The sequence below is a fragment of the Triturus cristatus genome, chromosome 9, assembly GCF_964204655.1.
Source record: "Triturus cristatus chromosome 9, aTriCri1.1, whole genome shotgun sequence".
In the NCBI taxonomy this organism is placed as follows: Eukaryota; Metazoa; Chordata; class Amphibia; order Caudata; family Salamandridae; genus Triturus; species Triturus cristatus.
The window spans coordinates 461,458,411-461,470,453 of record NC_140592.1 but is presented as its reverse complement, the minus strand read 5'-3'; the positions used below and the strand labels follow the sequence as shown (position 1 = coordinate 461,470,453).

General features: G+C 47.5%; 1 protein-coding gene across 2 annotated transcripts in view; it reads right to left on the bottom strand.

Annotated features, from left to right (window-relative positions):
* The window catches only part of SHKBP1 (SH3KBP1 binding protein 1), a 231,297-nt gene that overhangs the window by 53,955 nt on the left and 165,299 nt on the right, over nucleotides 1-12,043 (bottom strand). For both annotated transcript variants that reach the window (XM_085625394.1, XM_085625395.1), the window contains exons 12-13: nucleotides 10,352-10,468; nucleotides 7,123-7,293 (exon numbers count right to left, since the gene is read on the bottom strand). In XM_085625394.1, the coding sequence (XP_085481520.1) occupies nucleotides 7,123-7,293; nucleotides 10,352-10,468 (288 nt within the window). The remainder of the gene's footprint in view (nucleotides 1-7,122; nucleotides 7,294-10,351; nucleotides 10,469-12,043) is intronic.

The window sequence follows — 12,043 nt, the reverse complement described above, 5'->3', positions numbered from 1 at the left end:
TCTCTGGATGACCCCATTGCTGGAAGTACGGTTGGAGTACTGATGGGTGTAACTCCCACTCGTGCATCTGGTGGCTGTGTCTGCTGAGCAGATCCGCCATCTGGTTGTCCTTGCCGGGGAGGTGTTCTGCCATGAGGAACATGTTCCTCTGAATGGCCCACTTCCACATGCTCTGAGCCAGATGAGACAACTGTGGAGAGTGTGTTCCTCCCTGCTTCTGTATGTAGTACATGGCAGTCATGTTGTCCGTTCGGATCAACACGACTTTGTTGCACAAGTGTACTTTGAATGCTTTTATAGCCAGGAAGATTGCCATCAGTTCTAGAAGGTTGATGTGCATCTTCTTTTGTTGTGTTGTCCATAGTCCCTGCACTGTGTAATGGAGTACATGAGCTCCCCATCCCTGGAGAGACGCGTCCGCCGTCAGTATTATTTGTGGGACAGGCTCTTGGAACGGTCGGCCCTTGCAAAGGTTTTGTGGATTCCACCAATGCAGAGAGTTGTATGCCCGACCGCTCACCAACACTAGGTCTTTCAACTGTCCTTGAGCCTGATTCCACTGACGTGCTAAGCACTCCTGAAGCAGGCGCATATGTAGTCTCGCGTGTGGGACTATGAAAATGCAGGAGGCGATCATGCCTATCAACTGCATGAACACTCGCGCGGGAAGGGAGTGTTGTGGTTTGAACTTGGAAATCAGCATTTGCATGCTGTTGATTCTCACTAAATTTGGCTGAGCTGTGGCCGCCAGAGTGTCTATAGTCGCACCTAGGTACTGTTGTACGTGTGCGGGCTGGAGATGGGATTTTGGGTAATTTAGTGAGAAACCCAGACTGTGAAGGAGGTGAATGGTGCGGGACATGTGGCTGGCACATTGCTGGGCTGACTTCGCTTGAACGAGCCAGTCGTCCAGGTAAGGGTAGACGTGTATGTGCTGCCTCCGTAGATGTGCCGCCACAGTAGCTAGGCACTTTGTGAACACCCTGGGTGCTGTTGTCACGCCGAAGGGGAGGACTTTGAATTGGTAGTGCTGCCCTTGAACAGTGAACCTGAGGTATTTCTTGTGTGAGGGGTGAATGGGTATGTGGAAATACGCATCTTTGAGGTCCAGTGTGGCCAGGAAGTCTCCCTGCTTGAGCAGCGGGAGGACTTGCTGTAAAGTGAGCATGTGAAAATGCTCGGAAAGAATGTACTGGTTCAGGGGTTTCAGGTCTAATATAGGTCTGAGTGACCCGTCCTTTTTCGGTATTAAAAAGTACAGGGAGTACACCCCCGTACCTTGCTCGTGGACGGGTACGACCTCTATTGCGCCTTTTAGTAGCATACTTTGCACCTCCTGCTGTAAGAGCGTGGAGTGCTCTGAGGACATAGGACGGTTTTTTGGAGGTATTGTGGGTGGAGTTGAGGTAAATTCTAGGCAATAACCGTATTTGACAATATCTTTGACCCCCCTGTCCGTGGTGATGGAGTTCCACGTGGACAGGAACCTTTGTAGCCTTCCCCCGACAGGTGTTATGTGGTCGGGAGGAAGGGAGAGGGCGTCACTGCTTGTTCTTGGGGGAGGACCTGGTGTTGCCGTAGCCGCGTCCTCTGCCCTTTGTGCTGGAGCCACGATATCCACCCCGGGTGTTTTTATCGTAGGTGTTTTGCGTGTTGCCCTTGTTGTAGGTTTGCTGTGACCCCTGTCCTCTACCTGCTCCTCTATTTCCGGGGCGACGAAAGGAGCCGCTCCGAAAGGACTGCGTTTGTAGGGCCCCCATGGACTTTGCAGTGTCTGTGTCCTTTTTTATTTTCTCTAGGGTGGTGTCAACCTCCGGCCCGAATAATTAGTCGGGGTTGACAGGTTGGTTGAGGATGTTATTTTGTACCTCCGGTTTGAATCCGGAGATTCGCAACCAGGCGTGTCGTCGCAACATGACGCTAGTGTTTATGGCTCTGGCAGCTGTATCTGCGGCATCCAGTGCACACTTAATGGATGCATTTGTGAGCAGTTGTCCCTCCCTGATGAGGATCTCTGCACCTTCTTTGAATTGGTCAGGGAGATGTTGGAGTAGTTGCTCTAATGTGTCGTAGTGCGCTCTATCGTAGCGAGCGAGGAGCGCTTGAGTATTGGCAATGCGCCATATGTTAGCTGCCTGGGCGGCAACCCGTTTGCCAGAGGTCTCCAGCACCTTGGACTCTTTGTCCGGGGAAGGAGCGTCACCTGTTGTTTGCGAGTGTGCCCTCTTGCGAGCATTCGCAACGACAATGGAATCCAGAGGTAACTGGCCTCTAATGTAAGTAGGGTCCCCAGGCGCTGATCTGTATTTTTTGTCGATCCTGGGGTTTATCACTCTTGCCCTGGTGGGTTCCTTGAAGATGTCCTTTGCTGGTTTGAGGACCCCCTTTAACATGGGCAGAGTCTTTATATTCCTTTCTGAGGATGCGAAAGTATCCATGAGAAAGTCGTCCTCGATGGTGTCAGAGTGAAGTTGCACCCAATGATTGGCCGCAGCACGTTCAATTAGAGCGTTGAACGCGGCAGTGTCCTCTGTGGGAGATGTTTTTGCTCCATAGAGTTGCGGGTCCTGTGCATCCATAGGTGCACCTGGGTCTACAGGGTCATCCCAAGCTTGATCAGGGTCCTGTTGGCCATCAGGGTCCATCCCTCCGGGGTAGGGGACTTGGTCACCCATGTAGTCCTCCAACGCATCCGTGTCGGAGTGTGTGGGAGAGAAGGATTGTGGATCCTGGTAGGGTGAATGGAAAGGTTCGTAAAGAACTGGTTCCGAAGCCACTGGCAGCTTTCTCTTAAGTGGGATCCGGAAGGAGTCCAAAGCTGGCTCAGAAGTTATTCTCCTTTTGTTGATAATCCTCCTGCCGGTGTCGGCGTCGATGAGATGCGATGGAGACGTCTCCGCAGAGCGTTCGGCAGGCGTGATCGTGGTGTGGGTGACCCGTGTCCTGATTTGGAACAGTTTCGGGGCCGTGGATGGTGGCAGGCCAAAAGTAATGTTGGCTGGTGCCGAAGAGGCTGTTGGAGCTTTTATTGGCTCGGAGCCCGACGTGTCCTGGAGGACCGTTTTGTTTTTGGTGCGTTGCGCAGCAACGGGTGGCACCTGGAGCGCCCTCGATTCCTTTGCGCCGACCGGTTCTGTGGAGGCGGGCGTGGACTTTTTCGGCGCCGGTGAGTCATCGAGTCGAGGGGCGGGAATGGCCGTCGACGTCTTCGATGAGTGTGGCTTTGGTGGTGCCGTCGAAGCGGTGGGAGACGCGGCAGGCAGTTTGACCTTTGGGGTCGGAGCCGATTGCGTCGGTGCCGGGAGCCGAGTAGGTTTGGTGGGACCGAAGGTCTTTTTCCGTATGTCGACTCCGACGTCGGCCGCTTCAAGCTCGGCACCGAAGTCTCGTTTGTTGCGCTCGGTGCCGACGGGTTTTGCTGGCGTCGAAGGTGTGGAGGGCCTCGATCCGACCAGCGCCACTTTCGGGTTCGGTTTCAGTTGAACCAATACAGCTTTTGGTTTCGGTTTCGAAGAAGGGAAACCAGCCGGTTTGGGCATTAATGGCTGCCGCTGAATGTCCGAGGCCGGGCCCGAGGGCGGGGCCGAAGAACTGCGGGATAGGTCTTGGGTAAGGCCCGAAGGCGATCCCTCGACCGGAGCCATAGACTGTTGCACTGGGATTTCCTCAGTCTGAACGGGTAGGCCTTGCTCGTCATCGGAGCTACTCTCTTCGGCCCCTAAGGCCTCATTGTAGTCTCCTACCTCGGTGTCGTCTTCATCTCTGCGAAAGAGTGTTTCGTCGACGTCTTCCGATCCGGAGTCATGTTCGGAAGCGGGACTGGAGGGTAGGTTCTCCACTTCTTCGACATCTTCGGTCTCGGCGCTGAAGATGTCGGCCGGGGCCGGTGCCGCTTGCTGCGCCTCGAGTCTCGCCGCTCGTCGATTCCGGAGAGTCTTCTTGGATCGAAATCGGGCACAGGCCATACATGTAGATTCGTCGTGATCCGGTGAAAGGCATTTGTTGCACACCGGATGGACGTCGATGTGTGGATATTTCGCATTGCATACAGGGCACCGCTTGAATGGTGTCCTCGATTCCATCGTCGATGTCGGGTCGATGGTCGGGTAAGATGCGAAAAAGTTGGTTCTGGAAGTTAGTAAACTAACAAAGATACTATCGATACCGATCGGGAACAGTACCGACGCGAACTAAAGGCCTTTTGGCCTGGAAAAAGTGTTTCCTAACTTGAGTCAAGATAAGCACATCCGAACCCAATGGCGGAAAAAAACAATCTGAGGATGGAGAGGATGCCCATGCGCACTGTAGTCCAGGGGAGGAGTCACCTATCCCAGGATACTTCGAAGACTCTTCCAGGACAACAACGTGCAAACATCCGGACCCAACACTAGGCGGCGATCTATGCACAGATATGAATTCAGCAGCCCACATGCCTCGAACAATAGCGTTACAGACTAAATAAGATGTACCCTGTAACAACAGAGGTAAAAGGGCCAGTTCTCATGAGAGGTTACAAATGAAGACAAGGCGGTACTAAGGTGAAACCAACAAGCCAATTAACGAATCAGAAGCCAGCATTTTCGAAGGGCAACGGCACAAGTCAATAAAAAATATGGTCGGAGAGTTGGCAGGCCTAAAGTCCATACTCGAATACTGCATGCCTCGCAGAGCAGCGCATGCGCTGCCCAGATTCAACCTAAAAAACGGCAAGTGAAAATAGGCGCACTAAAATAACTATTACATATTGCAGTTTTAAGGACAACCTCGCTGCATTTTGTTATTCTAAAGAAAGGCGGTAAAAAGAACAAATGCCCATTATCCCCTGGGAGTTATCAAGCTGATGTGCAAGATAACAAAGGCTATTGATGTTGCTAAACTCTTGATCGCCTAGGAGGTAGAATTCTTAAAATATTAACGTAGGTTTTTGTTCTCAACTGAGAACCTCATTAGAAGCATATGCATCGTGGAAAAGGACAACGCATTTACGTTAGCTGAAACATAATTTCCCTTCACAATTTTCTTTACATTATACATAGTGCACATGAAATTACCTTGATGTGGCAGAAAACAGCATCTGCAATGGGGATATGTCGCACATGTGCATGAAGGTAATTTCACAACAGCTCTCAGCCTACCATTAATACGTTGAGGTTGGGAGTTTCAAGTTCTTAAAATAGCCTTCCGTTTTTTATCGTCCCTACAGCCTTTGCATACTGTGCCGTGTTGAATGATCATAGGAACTTACCCCCTGGAGGAATCCACACCCCAATATAACTCTGCGGGTAAGCCAGCAGCCCCATGTACCCAAACTACTACTCTCCTAGATGGTGCAACTTCCTAACCTAGCCTCACCCTTATCCTGTAGGTATATGACTTATCCATCATACCTATCCTTGATTGCCTCCTACAGTCCTGAAGAAGACCCGCATGGCCGAGGTATAACTTACCCTCGGAGCCCCTAAGTCGGGTCGAAACGTCGACGCCCCTCAATAAGGCCTGGAACAAACTTAGTTGTTTACGAATTATACAGAAAAGTTCTTTGTATGAATGTACGTGGCCAGGCCCACCAAGACTGGGATGTATAACCAGTTAATAGTTGAAATGCTCTAATTCTTCTCTACCTACACTATTCTTAACCTTACCCCCACCCCACAAACACCTAAGCACTTTCTTCTGCACGTTCTCTAGGGGAAACCTTCCCCTTTTACCTTATTTCAACACTGAATGTTTAACTGTTCGCCATTTGATATATTATTAAATCTTTTGGCAAAAGCAATTTGGTTGTTGCACTTCTTTTAGTTTAAATTACTGTATTGATTACTGTGAGCGGAATTATGTTTGTGCCCATGAAATGGTTTATGGAATTTTAGACTGTGGATTGGATACATACCATTTGTATTTAAATTTTAGGTCTAGGATCATTGTTTTTTGTACCAGTTACAGTGGCAAGCATGGATGGTCAAAATGGTTTACTGTCGCTCAACAGAGCTTTGGAATGGCGGCTACCGAGCCTCCTTCATTGTGCATTCCACCCAGAATAGAATGTCGCCACTTGAGGGGGTGGAACGCTAGTGCGGAGCACGGAAGTCACAGAGTATCATGGCCCGAAATGTCTGCACTGCGACTTTTATGTACTGCAAACATGGCAAAAGAATTTTTGCTGCTGGTGCTTCACACGATCTAGTGAACGCTCTCCATCAAGGCAGATTGGTCAGAAAAGAAAGGCCAATCTGATTGTTGCAACTTGCAATGAATCAGAATTACCTTTTTCATTCTGGCCTAAGTGATTTTTTGCAGGGACGTCAACTAGACTGATTACAACTGAGGCTGCCATCTTGAAACAAATTTGCTGTACACGAAGGCCACAGGGCACCATGTTCAAGTGTGGGGTGGCGTTTGAGGGCTGAAACCACATGCAGAATCTCTTGGCTTCCATCACCGTGGCTGAATGGTAAATTTGGTGGATTTCATTCTTCCCATTTTTCTCATCCTTTTGCACGCATCCATAGTGACAAGCTTGCCTACCAGTTTAACTGCCTAGCTGTGCTTAATGTTTTTCACCTGAGATGCAAGTCTTTTAGCCCTTGGGCTATGAAGTTACAAATATTACAATGGACATGTGTAACTAATGTGTGTGTTTTTTTAATGAAAGACTCGGATCAGTCAAGTCATTGTGGTCAGTGAGGACTTGATTATGCCACATCCTGAAGAGACCACAACACTCGTCAATGTACCGATTTACTAAAGTTCCTTCTTGCAAGGCAAGAGAACACGACAAGATAGGGTAAGAAGAAACAGCAGGGTTCTTGTCCTGGACATATCGACTGGGCATCAGGTTCCTTGAATGAGGCCGCACTCTGACCTCCGTAGCGAGACTCAAGGTAGTGCCACATATCCATTTAAACCCGAGCTCTTCACATCTGAGTGGCTGTTGAATATAAAATGGGTTACCACAAAAACGCAAAGCCATACTTAGCACAAGCTAACAGAAATAGAGAAACATTATTATAAACATGAGAAAGAGAACATTTTCTTTAAATAAAACAATAGCTTTTCTACATTTTCCTTTGCAAAAAGCACTCTGCTATTAACTTGGCCTGAAGTCTCATTGCACTCTCTTACCTGAGATCAGGTGCTTTTCAGACAGCATGATCTTTGTGACAGGGCTTCGGTGCACAGTGAAAGTCTGAAAGAGTTGAGGTCCTGAGCCCACCGTCTCTGGGTGCTGCACAATCACGCGCACAATGCCCGAGCTGGTGCCATAGGCAATTTCAATCCAGTTACCACTGTCGCCTGGCAGATCAATAATAAAGCACACTTAGAGTACATTACAAACACAACTTACAGAAGAGAACTGGTCATGTTTACAAACAGATCTAGATCTAGAATTTGTAAAGTGAATGTCACATGATGAGAGAGATATACAGACACAACAGAAAGTGAAAGAATGGGGGATAGTATATAGATTCAAACAAGCATTGACAAAACCTAAATGACTGGCACTGGCTGACAACCTTTTGGATTTACCAATGCTTGTTATGTTTCATCACGGTTTTTGCACAGCTTTATTTTTAGAGGTGCTGCTGGCCCCTTGTCAATATAAAACTGAAACAAAAGAAGGTCTTGGCTAAGAGCAAAAACATTTTTTGGGGCTAAAAAAGCGCACATTGCCATAGTAAATCCGGCAACGAAGGGAACTACTTTGTGTGTGGATGTGCTCCTTGTGAAAGGATGGAATGACGTCAGTCACAGTGAAGTTAACCAATGGCTGAAGAAGGATGGTACACTGTCCCATGCTGTATGATGTAGTGGACGAGAAAAAAAAGAGGTGAATAATAGCCTTCTTGGTGAACAGAGCTGGCTGAAAGCCCCTAATTTCAGTAAATAAAAGCTGTTAGCTAACGCCAAACCTAAAAAGGAAACTACTTTCAAAGTAAACATCTTTGAATTAGGTTATTTTGCTGGGTACTCTCTTCTTAGTGATGGTTTTCTCCTCTTAACACTGTGTGGTATCCAGGTGCAACAGCACAGAAAGACTAGATGCTTCTCAAGGCCTCGAGATGTACATGCGCACACAATCAGCACCTCTGCACGAGCCCCCTCTTTGTGCAACGATTTCTGCCCACTCCCAGGAGAAAATTGGACACCATTTTACATTTTGAGTGTGGGAGTCCATTTACAAGACTGAATGCCTAACACGAGGGTGTTGGTGCTGGTGACTGTACATTTACCCTAGACCCAAATTCACCTTTTGCTCTTCCCTATTCTGTGGGAAAATTCTGAAGCACGAAAACAAAAGAGGGATCGGATGCAAGTCTGGCATAAGCAAATATGGGGTGCGGAGATTATGGTCAAGACCATGTGTCGGTCTCCGTGTAAATAGAAGTTTGCCGCATTTGCCACATAATTCACCCTTCGTTGCAAAACTGCAGGCTGCCCATGGGGTGCAAGGTCACACCTGGCAGTTTAAAAAAAGCTTACTGGTCACCTTTCAGTTGTTGAATTGTTTCCTGCATTTGAAGATGCAACATATTTGCTGCAATAGAGAAACACCCCAAAACTATGGAACCGGGCACTCAAATTTTGTATGCAGCAGGAAACAAAAAACGTATACACTTGTAAATAATTAAAACAGGGTAGGAAGAACAATCCCTTCCTTTCCGTGGATATGTTTTACTATTCACGCAAATTCATGTTTACATTAGATACAATTCTCCATGCAGTAGCATTTTGAAGAGGCAAATCACACAATAAATGGCACTCACAATACACTTGTTTTTTTACACAAGTTCAGCACTTTGAATCCTTAAGTACCTCTTTGTCGCGTCCATAATAGATATAAAATGTACCATACTGCTCTGGAGAGCTTTATTTTTTTAAAATGACGGGGGTGTTTCAAGAGGCCCTATGGTAAGAAAACAGGGAATTCTGAAAGGAAAGCTTTAGGACATAACTGGGATATGGCAAATACACCAGGGCAAGTTTCACTGCACAAAGTGTGTACATGAAGGCTGGCGTTCTGCTCAGCACAACAATATATGTTTTACTTTCTCTAGTTTACATTTGGGAAGGCGAAAGGACAGTGTTAATGAAATGGACTTTTTTGCTTTTCGTGCCTGGGAGAAAAACATTTTGAATAGGAATTCCTAAAGAAAGCTATGCATTTTTGTAACATTTCGATCCCTTCTAAATCAGTGTGTGCTAAGATGTCAAAACAAGTAGATGATGATGGCACAGAATCGGTTGCTTAATTTGCATTTATGCAAATACTGGGGGATCTTATCAGTCACGTTAACGCCTTCCTGCTTTAGAGCAGAATATAGTGAAATGATTGAAACCCACTTTTACTGTCCACATTTAGTCATTCGAACTAAGAACAAGAGACAGCTCTATCTCACCATTTTATGTTCAAGGTTCACAAACCAAAGCTTCACTCGATAAGCTCATGTAAGCATCAGCTTCTGTAAATCTTCTGCAGAAATTCAAACTCCCAATGTAACACTTGTCTGAAAGGGGCAGCTCCTCCGTAATGGCGGAGGAGCGCCCCCCAATGGTAAGAGTCAGTCGCAGAAAAAAAAATATTAAAACAATAATATTTTATTTTTGTGTGAGGGGCTTGCGTGCGGGGCCAGGCCATAACAGGCAGGAGTGGTGAGCACTTAGAAGTGCACATGTAAGTTTGGCCGGCCGTCTCAGGCCGGCCAAGCAGACATGCGCACTTCTATTTCCCCAACCCAGCTGTGTTGACAGCCAGGTTGGAGAAAAGCCGCAGGCTCCCAGGAAGTGTCGGAGCGGCAGAGCATGCCGCTCAGACCAACCCTGGTGCTGCTCTCATAGCATGAGGGCAGCGTCTGGATAGGCTGGGTAGCCTGAGCCTTCCTAGAGACTGCAGGGAGTCAAGCACAGAGGCGGCCGACGGCGTCGGGCAACAGAAGGTGTTATTTATTAAAATATTATTTTATCCCTCAATTCCCCCACACACCCCTAACTGCCCCCCCCCACTTTCGTTGAGCAGCGCCCGCCATCGCTGTCTGAAAGTGTTCAGCCAAACCAATACTGAACCCTATCCCCTGTGCCTTTATAAAGGGGGTTACTCTCTAAATCGTTGATGAAACCGGTCTCAAATACATTCCTGGTACTCCCAAATGACATATTAAGAGACAAATGGTTGAACATGCGTTCAGTCGCCTGAATCCCAATACAAACAAAAGGCCAATCGAGGCACTACAAACCTTTGATCTAAAAAGAACCATACAGACCATGGACCATGGCAGCAGAACCAGATCTGCAGAGCCAAGTGTCAAAGTGTCAACAAAGTAACATTTCAACTCCATCTAACTCGAACACTTACTTGTTTTTGGTGTGAGGTAGACACTAAGTGCAGTTATGGCATCTTCAGACGGGTCTCGATAAAGCTCAGTGACCAGAAGATCATTGTCCTTCATCCTCAAAGGAAATTTTTGAACATCTAAAGCATTGGGAAAAGGGAAGGCAAAACACATGGAGTTGGTACTACAGTGCAAACGGAGTTGGAAATATGAACTGCCCACAAAATATTTCAGTGATCAAAGAAAGTTTCTTTAAAAATTAAGGATGACAATAGGTTTACAATCTCATGGTTTTGGCACAATTTCCCAGGTAAAAAACTACCACCCAAAAACCACATTAGAGTAACAAAAGCAATACCAGGGTAAAGAAAATGACACCGCAAATACATCAGCTTGACATGAAGAAGTAATTAGATCTGGCTGAAACTGCTACAAATTAGTGTAGTCTGGTCAGTGTGATCTAGGTCTTAAAGGTGCCAAAGTGGCTTGATTTTGCATTTATTTTATTTGAAAAGTTTTATATAGCGCTGGCTAGACCCGGAGGTATCGGAGCGCTTTACATGAGGAAGAGCATTGTTCCAGAACATAATTACAAAGTTACATCAGTTGCAAGAAACGTAGTTATACGAGTTATCAAAGCATAGTATAAACATTAGAAAGAAGAAGAACAGGCAAGGGGAGAGAAATTTTTTGGGGGGACAGGAAAGGAACAGGGGAGGTAGACAAAGAATAATAGAGGGGAGAAGCGGGGCGGGGGTAGGAAACACAATGGGGAGATGAGGAAAACAGTGACCGACGTCCGGCTGGGTAGGTGACAGCTGAGGTGTGAACCAGAGCCAGACTCCTCTATAGCTGCATAGGACAGCTCCAACGGCCATCGGCCAAAGGTAGCTCCGGCGCCGCAATGCATACAGAAGGTTCTGGACACGCCGATCACGGTGTATGGTGCTGTGCTCCCAATGGTAGTGGGACCATTCCCAATCCTCTCCTGAGTGTGTCTCCCTTGTCGCTGTGGTCTCATCCAGAGGGGACTCAAACTCCACAGGGACAGATGCAGGAACCCTCCCCAACAAGCGGAGAAGGAGTGCTTTGGAGAAGGGCCCGAGGCAGTGTGTAAAGCATACAGTAATACAGTTAAAATACTACAAATGGACACCACACCAGTTTAGAAAAATAAGTAATCTTTATCTAAACCAAAACAAGATCAATCGAAAAAAATCCACAGTACAGTTATCAAGATATCCTTAAAATAGGTTATTCACTCAAATAAAGCTTGTAGCAACAAATATCTCCACCTGGAGTTATAACGGCGTTGTGCCAGATAAAAATCCCAAAGTACGGCGCCGACCGCGAGGTGCGCAGCTTCGGGCCCACAAAGAACAGTACCTTGGAAACGATGAAAGCAAAGATGACGCACGGTGTCGGGGAGGTGATGCTGCATTGGCGCGAGTGGCGCCGGTTCCTTATGACCCCAGGGGAGGTGAACCCTCTGTTCCTTACTGCGGTGCAGTGGAGGCAAAGTGTCGGTTCCTTACTGCGTTGGGGAGGTGACGTCACAAATGGCGGCGAAGCCTCTGTTCCTTACAACGGTGCGATGTCGATGCGGCATAGCAGCCGACGTCGGGCCTATGTCACAAATCGCGGCAGTGCGTCATGCTCTTCACAACCAGTGCCCACAGCTTTGGTGCAGGTTACGGCGTCGCTCGCCAGCGTCA